The 10,090-nt window shown below is 46.7% G+C and overlaps 1 protein-coding gene across 1 annotated transcript in view; it reads left to right on the top strand.

Annotated features, from left to right (window-relative positions):
• calcr (calcitonin receptor) overlaps positions 1-3,954 on the top strand; it is a 137,162-nt gene extending 133,208 nt beyond the window's left edge. Inside the window, exon 19 of the mRNA XM_079570544.1 lies at positions 3,312-3,954. Coding sequence (XP_079426670.1) covers positions 3,312-3,530 — 219 coding nt within the window. The 3' untranslated portion in view covers positions 3,531-3,954. The remainder of the gene's footprint in view (positions 1-3,311) is intronic.
• The last annotated feature ends 6,136 nt before the right edge of the window (positions 3,955-10,090 follow it).

The following is a 10,090-nucleotide window of genomic DNA, read 5'->3' as shown; positions in this document are numbered from 1 at the left end:
GGCTCTTCCTGGCTGGGCCACTCGCTTTTGGCATGTCTGTACAGTATACAACTCTGAGTAAATGGCCTAAGTACCGTTCCTCTGAAGCTGCTGCGATAATGGAAATCCTTCACCACCGCGCTCTACCAAACCATAGGATTAGGATCATGGAGATTTTCCAGTCTGGATGACATGAAAAGAACTGGGACATTCTTTCAAACACTTTTGAATAATTTAGTCAGAACCAGAAAACCGTGTTCTGTATTCTCTTCCTCATTAAGACTAAAGTTCTAAGACTAAAGTGGTGATGGAGCAACAATGAAAATGTAACATAAACGTTAGTATCATGTGAAATGCTTTTGTGCTTGTGAATAAACCACCATTACGTGTGTTATTTGGAAATGCAGTATTGGATTTGAGCAGCTGTAGTCTCTTCCTGGAGCCGTTGGTCATGTGTTTCAAACGTTACATGGCAGTGTGCCGCAGGAGCTTCTGAGCCTCTGAACATGAGCGCATCAAGCTAACACCTGCCCGCTGCTGCTAATCTCATTACTCTCCACATGGCTTAGGGGTTAGACCACACTCACCACAGGCATCAGGAGTAAGACCCTGATAGTTTGCCCAGTGACCTGTCTGTGTAGCACCTGCAGCACAGTCAGGTCTATGTTTTCTTCGTACTCACGCAGTGTTCTCCCATGCACGTGTCACACTCGGGCCCTAACACCAGAACACAGGCTATGTCTGTATGTATATAGAGTCATTTATTTCACCTTTGTGCCGAGGATCACAAGGTGCAGCACTAAATGGACTGCTACAAGAGAAAAGCCTGAAATGTTCAGCATTTCATCCGTGCCAAATACTACTACAAGCCCAAACTTATTCCGTATACTTAAAGCCTGATTTAGAAAATGTGACAAAATGGGTATTTTTACTGTCATAGTCGTCCTTCAGAGTCAATATGTGACAAAAAGGTATACCCCATTTCATCAGGTATTGACTATTTGGGTTGACCATACACGACATCAACAAATCATTAATGACTACTTTACAACATACTTGTATGGGGAAGAAAGTGTGAAAATGTTACATTTCAACAGGGAAAAATGTCAGGTATAGGGCCTCTAACTTTTTACCATAACTTATTAAAGCAGAACTAAGTAACTTGTTTACCTTAAAGGGGGTAATATGTTTTTTTCAGTCCCATAGCACCAGTCTATATCACACTACAATGATGACAAACCTTCTGTTGGTCTGTAAATGCAGTAAATTAGAATAACTGCCTTGTATAAAATGTCTCTCTCAAAATGGCTGTAGTGAATGTCTTGAAATAGGCCTCTGTCTCTTTAAGAACCTCTGAGCCTTTCCGACACGCCCCCTCCACACGCTGTCTGTGGCATCAGTGGGGAGGGGGTTCTGCTGAGGAGCAGTGGTTGGTTACTCGCCTGGTGACGAAAGCTCGGAGGCGTCTCCAGGAGGTGGGGGCGTTCCTAGGAGGACTCAGGCAAACCTATCCCTAAAATGGCCGCCATCAGAGTTTTTACAGATGACTCAGAAATACGTGAATGTGCCAAGGCAACACTTCAGCCATGTTTTTACTGAGGGAATGACATAATAACATGATGGAAAGCTTGAAAAAGTCGATTTTGCATAATACCCCCCCTTTAATAAAGCCTTTCCGTAGTCCCTCTGGGGGTAATACAAGTGTTTATGGGATGATTGGAGGGTCTTTCATCTCCCCCTGGTGTCTCTGGCCAGAAAACCACAATTGCAACTTGACTGCCACCGGACCGGAGCACCAATACACACTAATGCGCTAACAAGGCAAAACTAACTGCGGGCTTTTCTGTCAGCGTCGTATTTACTACGGACAATTAATGAGTAAAAAAACGCAACATGCTATGACACCTGCAGTGCCACTTTAGGCCTCTAGGGGCATGAGTTACTGCTTTAAACAATGATACTTATTTATTATAACAATCAGCCCTTAAATATGACTCACCCGGGGTTCACAAAGAAGATTTAAGGCGGATAAATTGAATGATTGCATTGAAATCTGATTGAAATCGATGAAACTTTATGCTCCTCTCTTTAATCGTTAGCACGATCTTTTGTCAAAGGTTTTCAGCTAATGTTAAAAAGCTAATCCAGACTTTTTTTTTCCTCAGCTCAAACAAAAACAAATGTGCTCCCCCTCATTTCATTTAACATGAAAATCTCCCATTGTCTCGTCCAAACCCCAAACCCAGGTGCTGTTTCTGACGAAGAAACAGCTGGCGATTTTAAAGACGATTAATGAGATTGCGATTTTGATTACATTTGCCCAGCCCTAGGCGCCCATATAGGGATGTGTCCTTGGGCAAGACACTTCACCCTCCTTGGCTCCAGTGTCTGTGTACACTGGTGTGTGAGTGGGTGACTGGTTCCTTGATGTAAAGCGCTGTGAGTGCCTAAAGCAGGTAGAAATGATAAACTGCAGCGTGGACAGCACCCACCACCCGGACACGATGCTCATAAACCTACAGCGGAGTAGAACCTAGGATTTAGGTTCTAGATCAGGAGTGTCAAGCTCATTTTGGGTCGTGGGCCGAAATAAAGCTCTCACGGCGGGTCGCGGGCCACATATAGTAGAGAAAATGTTTCCAATAAATGAATAATAATAAGCTGTGATTTGGTCAAAACCCAAACTTAACTGTAGCTTCATTAATACACTTGTACACTTACACTTGTATTGCACTTTACAAGCCTGTGTCACAAGTTCCTCAAAGTACTACATAGTCGTCATTATTCATTCACTCCACACTCGGTGGTGATAAGCTGTTATTGAAGCCACAGCCGTCCTGGGGCAGACTGTCCATTTATCACGTGGCTATATAATGTGGTGTTCAAATCCTGAGCTCTTATTATGTCAGTGCCCTCTGCTGGACACGTGTGTTTTACACCCCTAGTGGCGAGAATGAGCAATCTGTTTATTCTTTAAAAAAACATAACTCCGCACAGGAATGGGCTAGAGACTTACCTGATGAAATGATGATTTGTTTGTGCAGTTTCAGAATGTATTTGTTGTAACATCTGTGTTATTTATGGGTCACTCTGTTCTCTGCATTGTGGGCCGTATTTTCCGCAGGTTTATTAGATCCAAATCTGCACGTTTGTTTGTCTGCTCAAATCCATATGACCTTCCCTCATCCTCGATTAATTCATTTAAAAGTATAGATGTGTTCTCCATCCATCTCTGTTTGACAAGTGGAAAAGCAAAGGAAAGCTGAGGTGAAGTGGCTGGGGCTTATTCATATTTAAAAATGTGCCTTGACCCCGCCCCCTCCTGTGTGCAGGTGCAGGCGGCCCTGAAGAGGCAGTGGGTGCAGTATAAGATGCAGTGGGGCCAGCGGCGGAGGGAACACTGCTCCATGCGCTCCACTTCCTACACAGCCACGTCCATGACCGAGGTGCCCGCCTTCATGTTCCCCCACGACGTGCCCGAGACGCTCAACGGGCGCCAGGCCGACCACTCGGAGCTGCTGACCCTCAAGACCGCCGACACGTACGCATGAGCCCCACGCGGCTCTGGACAGTCACCTACACTGGGACACGAGCCTGACACCGCCCTGGCGCTGGACCACACCTGCCCAAAGTATTATATATATATATCATCTTTGCTCCTGTAGATATGTTTGTGTGCAGTGCAGGGGCTGTTTCCACCACAAACATTACAACACTGTACAAATCCTCTCTCTGAGCACTGGAGACTCAGTGTGAGGCAGCAGCGAGGTGCGGCGCCCCCTGCTGGTGGTGGTGTGTTCGCCCGCTCCCACACAGCAGCTCCGGGGCTGAGGACTGCTGACCCAGCCTCTGGACTGACGCCAGCAGACGGCGGTGAGACTTTCTTTGGACACGTTCCTCTTTGTAAGACTTGTAATCAATCCAGCCGCTCGGCGCTTATTTAATATTCATGACTTTCACATGGGCGTGTTTTTGTTTGGGCGCCGCCTTTGTGTTCACGCCACCAGGATTTACACAGATGTGCTGTCACACATGCTTTGAAGAGAGGAATTAAAATGATGTGCGTCCAGTGAAATCAGTCGAGTGGTGAGTGAAACCTGGAGATGTTCTGTTTGAGGGCCATGGGGGGGGCCATGGGGGGGGGCGGACATGTTCCCGAAATCAACACGCTACACCTGGGCATCCTTTAGGTGCAGCTATTTTTCTCTTTTCACGTTTCTATCACACTATCTACTCAGGGTCAGTGAGAATATTTCAGTCACAGTAAAGTCACGTATTTGAGGTCTGTGTTTTTCTGGTTTAGTTCCGTTCAGGTCGGTTGTGGAGCCGCTGTAGAGCCGTTGTGGAGTCCTGATTTGGTCCAGTCTGAGAGCCATCCTATCATAAAACAAACGGCTGGTGCCAGATCACTGTATGTGTAAGCCTTTTGTGCAAAGCTTTGAGCGCACACGAGGACGTGGACTGAATCTTTTTTCATTTTCAGTGCACTCTCTCCTATAGGTGCTCACTTATGTCTGAGAGGTTTGTGGCTCTGATGAATGGGTCGTTTTCACTCCTAAAGCCGGGGGTTTACCACACAAACCCGCACAGTGTGGAATTAATGCCCTTCCTGGGAGAAAACATCCCACAGTGTTTGGAGGTGAAGGATCGGGGAACTATTTTGGAACATCCTGCAAAGATTTGAGATGAAATAATGGGGTGTAGTGGGAGAGCACAATCCAACATCAGTGATGAGAGCGCTTCATGCATCGATTAGCCGTGTGCTTAGTTTTTCACAGGTCTTAAGACATAATGTGATGGACCTGAATGACCTTCAGAAGCAGATTGAGCTGGAACTATAATATCTGCCTTCTCATTAGAAATTCAAAGCTAAATTCAAAACTTGGATATACCGAAAGGCCTGTAACAGCCTGTAACACTCACACCCCAGGACAGACCTCAGGCACTGATGGTCAGTGGGGAGTGAAGTGTAGAGTCCAGCTTTAGCTCAGTCTTATCGTCATGTCCAAAGCAGACACAGCAGAACCGTTCATCATTTGTTTTATGACGGGTTTTGTGGTGGTAGCTATGGTAACCGAGAAAGTGCCATCTGTAATTCCGGGGCCTATCCACATGGAACAAAAACTGGCACAACATTCAGGTCTTTCTGTCTGCTCAAATGCTATAGGTGTGAAAACATTTTTTCTGTTTGGAGATATGTTTCAAAAACTGTCTCACCCACGTGGAGTGTTGATGAACAGGGCCGTAGCCAGGATTTTAGAAATAATGAGTGCAATTTAGTGCAATCTGGTGTATCTGAGACAACCGTATTTCACATGAATCAGTGTTTTACACAGTAATAAGAATCAACAGGCTACATAATAATAATCATTCAGTGGAATACATATTTTTTCTCTTAAAATGAATGAGGAAAAATGCATATCTTTTTTTTCAAGTTGATTTTTTTAATCTAATTTGAATGTAATGAGATGTTTTTTCTTCATTTAAGCACAGATAGTTTTTTTTTATCAACTCAAATCAAGGGAAAATGTGACTATTTCAAGAAAATGTACTTCTGGCAGTGTTCACAGTTAGAATTATTTTTATGATTATATGATGCTATAATTATGTACAGTAAACATCCAGAGTTTGTGTTTTTCAATGGGGCCCCTCAGTCTCTATGCTGTGGGGCCCCAGACCCTCTGTTTCCCATGTCTGCTCCGTCTGTGAAAACTGTCTAAAACTAAAATCTCAGGATTCATGACTTTCTGTTTTTGTTGCTTTCATTTCGGATGGATTCGGAGGAAAGACTGAGGAGAAGGACCCATCACGGAAAGTCCACAGTGCCGTGCTTTATGACGTTTCCCTCCACAAACGCCGCTAAACCCATCGGCGAATTAAACCGCAGACAGGTGGCTGAAGGTTATCCAGTAACAGAGAACGGCTGAGGAAGGTACAGAAGCTGTGACTGAGGCGCGTTCAACCTTCCCTCGCCGGGTGCATCTTGTGCACATTACACAGCTCCGCAAAATGAACAGTTTGAGCTGCCTTCATAATGTATAACAAACCTCATTTTAGCTGCAGATCAAAGTTCTGCTCTGCTGCCCGGAGTCTGAATATCCTGTGTCTGCTGGAGCACACTCACTCAGCAGAGAGAACAAAGAAACGAGACCGAAAAGCCTGACCTCAATGACTGCATGATGACACATTCTAGAATAGGGGTGTCAAACATACGGCCCACGGGCCTGATCCGGTCCGCGAGTTGGTCTGGCCCCTGCCCTGTAGAGCATAAATTCCAGAGTATGTAAAAAAAAAGTAAGTCTCTAGCCCATTCCTGTGCGGAATTATGATTTTTTAAAGAATAACCAGAATGCTCATTCCAGCCACTAGGGGGCCTTACATTTAAAAAAAAAAAGGATAGAGTTCCACACGTGTCCAGCAGAGGGCAATACAGTGCAATACAAGTGTGAGCCGAAGCTACAGTCAAGTTGGGACTTTGATCAAATCACAGCTTATTATTATTCATTTATAGGAAACATTTTCTCTATTATAGCGGCCCGCGACCCGCAACCCGTGGCCCGCGGCCCGCAACCCGCCGTGGGAGCTGAATTTCGGCCCACGACTCAAAATGAGTCTGACACCCCTGATCTAGAACGTAAACACAACCTACTGACCGCTCCGCTGTGTAACAATCAAGTGCCAAAAACTGGCTGATCTTTTGTCCTGCTCTAACTGGCCTGTCCAGCTCGGTCCATGATGCCCCCGCTGCCCCGAGACAAAGACCTGACTCTCCGACTGTCTCCATAAGAACTGTATTAGACGTGTGAGAGACATGCATGAGGGCCTGTTCTCTCAGTCCTAACACTGTCATGATGAAGAGTCACAGTGCTGGTGACGGGAGCCTCCATCCTAACACTGTCATGATGAAGAGTCACTGTGCTGGTGACGGGAGCCTCCATCCTAACACTGTCATGATGAAGAGTCACTGTGCTGGTGACGGGAGCCTCCATCCTAACACTGTCATGATGAAGAGTCACTGTGCTGGTGACGGGAGCCTCCATCCTAACACTGTCATGATGAAGAGTCACTGTGACGGGAGCCTCCATCCTAACACTGTCATGATGAAGAGTCACTGTGCTGGTGACAGGAGCCTCCATCCTAACACTGTCATGATGAAGAGTCACTGTGCTGGTGACGGGAGCCTCCATCCTAACACTGTCATGATGAAGAGTCACTGTGCTGGTGACGGGAGCCCCCATCCTAACACTGTCATGATGAAGAGTCACAGTGACGGGAGCCTCCATCCTAACACTGTCATGATGAAGAGTCCCTGTGCTGGTGACGGGAGCCTCCATCCTAACACTGTCATGATGAAGAGTCACTGTGCTGGTGACGGGAGCCTCCATCCTAACACTGTCATGATGAAGAGTCACTGTGCTGGTGACGGGAGCCTCCACCCTAACACTGTCATGATGAAGAGTCACTGTGCTGGTGACAGGAGCCTCCATCCTAACACTGTCATGATGAAGAGTCACAGTGACGGGAGCCTCCATCCTAACACTGTCATGATGAAGAGTCACAGTGACGGGAGCCTCCATCCTAACACTGTCATGATGAAGAGTCCCTGTGCTGGTGACGGGAGCCTCCATCCTAACACTGTCATGATGAAGAGTCCCTGTGCTGGTGACGGGAGCCTCCATCCTAACACCGTCATGATGAAGAGTCCCTGTGACGGGAGCCTCCATCCTAACACTGTCATGATGAAGAGTCCCTGTGCTGGTGACAGGAGCCTCCATCCTAACACTGTCATGATGAAGAGTCACAGTGACGGGAGCCTCCATCCTAACACTGTCATGATGAAGAGTCCCTGTGCTGGTGACGGGAGCCTCCATCCTAACACCGTCATGATGAAGAGTCACAGTGACGGGAGCCTCCATCCTAACACCGTCATGATGAAGAGTCACTGTGCTGGTGACGGGAGCCTCCATCCTAACACTGTCATGATGAAGAGTCACTGTGCTGGTGACGGGAGCCTCCAGGTGTGGTCTTTGTCTGCAGCTACACACGCTCTGGAAGATATTTCCTTTTCATCACAGCATTATCATATTCCAGCCTCACTCCGCACACGCCAGCATTAGCATAAGTGTCTGTGGCCCTGCAGATGATTACCGCCTTCTGCCGCTCGCTCATTCTGCACAATAGAGGACTTATTCATTTCACCCGCGCCGCGGCGGCACCTGTCCTCACTCACTTCTACAACGATGTACTTTTCCACTTCACTCGCCCCCCCCCCCCCATGCTTTTGTCGTAGCATATTTCTAACATCAGTTCTTCACGGGGAGCATGTTTCAGAACTTTGAGGGAGCAATACTGTCACGTTCATTCCAACTGGGATTCCATCTAAATTTCTCTGAAAATAAAAGCACTGCTCGTCCATTTTCACTCAAAAAGTCTGTTCCAAATCCCACTCTGCTGCAGTTTGGCCTGGAATTGTGCACTTTTTCTTTTTTGTCAAACGTTTTCTCTTGTGTGTGATGTTGCTTTTGAAAGTCTCTTTGTGGCATTAAAATAGTATTAAAAAAGCATTGAATTTGATTTGCTGCCGCCTGCATAAACCCCAGGTAATACTGTATGACTTTATGAAGACTTTAATATCGGTGCGTTCCAGCAACGAGCAACTGCTGCTCACTGGAAAATGACGAGTTTCCTCCTCAGAGCGTTTCAGCGAGGGATGCACCGATACCAGTATCGGGTATCGGGCCGATGCCACATGTTTGTACTCATTCATCAGGTCCCGATACCAGAAACCGATACCACTTGTCGTGTGGCCGGCGCTCCTACAGGAGCAGCGAAAATAACAACAAACTGGAGAATTGTTTAGTGTTTAGCTCGGAGACATAGTCCCACCGTGTCCTGGATCTTCCACGAGGCCTTGTCCCACTAGGACATGCCTGGAACACCTCCAGAGGGAGGCCACCTCCTCAGCCACCTCAGCTGCTCCTTTCGACGTGAAGGAGCAGCGACTCTACTCCGAGCTCCTCCCGGGTAACTGAGCTCCTCACCCGATCTCGGAGGGTGCGCCCAGCCACCCTGCGAAGGAAACTCATTTCGGCCGCTTGTATTCGCGATCTTGTCCTTTCGGTCATTACCCAAATCTCATGACCATAGGTGAGGGCGGGAACGTAGATCGATTGGTAAATCGAGAGCTTTGCCCCGACTCAGCTCCCTCTTCACGGATGGAGTGAGATCGATTGTTGTAATAAATAAAATAAATTCAAGTATAGGGCCTTTAAGTGCAGTACCTCCGTAAACATCACTGACCACGTCCTCTGACCGCAGCTCTGGGGGAATCAGAAGGAGCTTCACCCACACCCGTGCACACAAGTATTCACTGAAGTCACTCAGCATTCAGCGGCTGTGACGATTGAAAGTGCACCTTCTTTTGGCTCCTTAAGCGCCCTCCGCTGGCAGCAGGGGGAATGAACCATCATAAACAAATATAAGCTGCTATATTTGTAAGGTGTGTCTCCTTGAAGCTTGTGAAAACAGAGCATGGTCCGCTCTTGTGCAGACGATGTACAGACTGGTTTCACGCTGTGGAAGACGCCGGCAGCCATTGTTCCCCTTCGTCCACCTCCTTCTCATCGACCGGCATCACCCAAACAAATAAAAGCCTTTTCTGAGATCCATGTTTTCTGCTGTCGTTGTTTGGATGTAGTTCACAGCAGCTACGCTCATTTCATCTCTGTCAGTAAACACAAATAACAGCTCCGTGTATTCAGCCAGTGTCACAAAAGAACTTCTTTTTTCTCTATTTTAACAGCAATATACAAAGCAAAGGTTTCCAAGAGTTTCAAATGGCACGTGCTGCACTGATTTCCGCCCTGTTTCATCAGTGAGTGACCTTCCAAACCTAGTGCTTTGAGGCCACGGAAAGATTTAAGATTTAAGACATGAGAAAGAAGAGAACCCTGTGATCAGTGTGGAGGAATGTTAGTTTCACAAGAATCTGAAAGTGCCTCGTGCTACTTTAACACAACTATCAAGTTTAGAGAACTTGGGACAACTTACTCTTTTCTCAAGTCATGGTTTAGATTAAAGCAATCACTTTGTTTTGCTGTGGATTAGTTTT

The sequence above is a fragment of the Gobius niger genome (assembly GCF_951799975.1).
Source record: "Gobius niger genome assembly, chromosome: 14".
In the NCBI taxonomy this organism is placed as follows: Eukaryota; Metazoa; Chordata; class Actinopteri; order Gobiiformes; family Gobiidae; genus Gobius; species Gobius niger.
The sequence above is the reverse complement of the archived record's forward strand: the minus strand, read 5'-3'. Positions and strand labels throughout refer to the sequence as shown.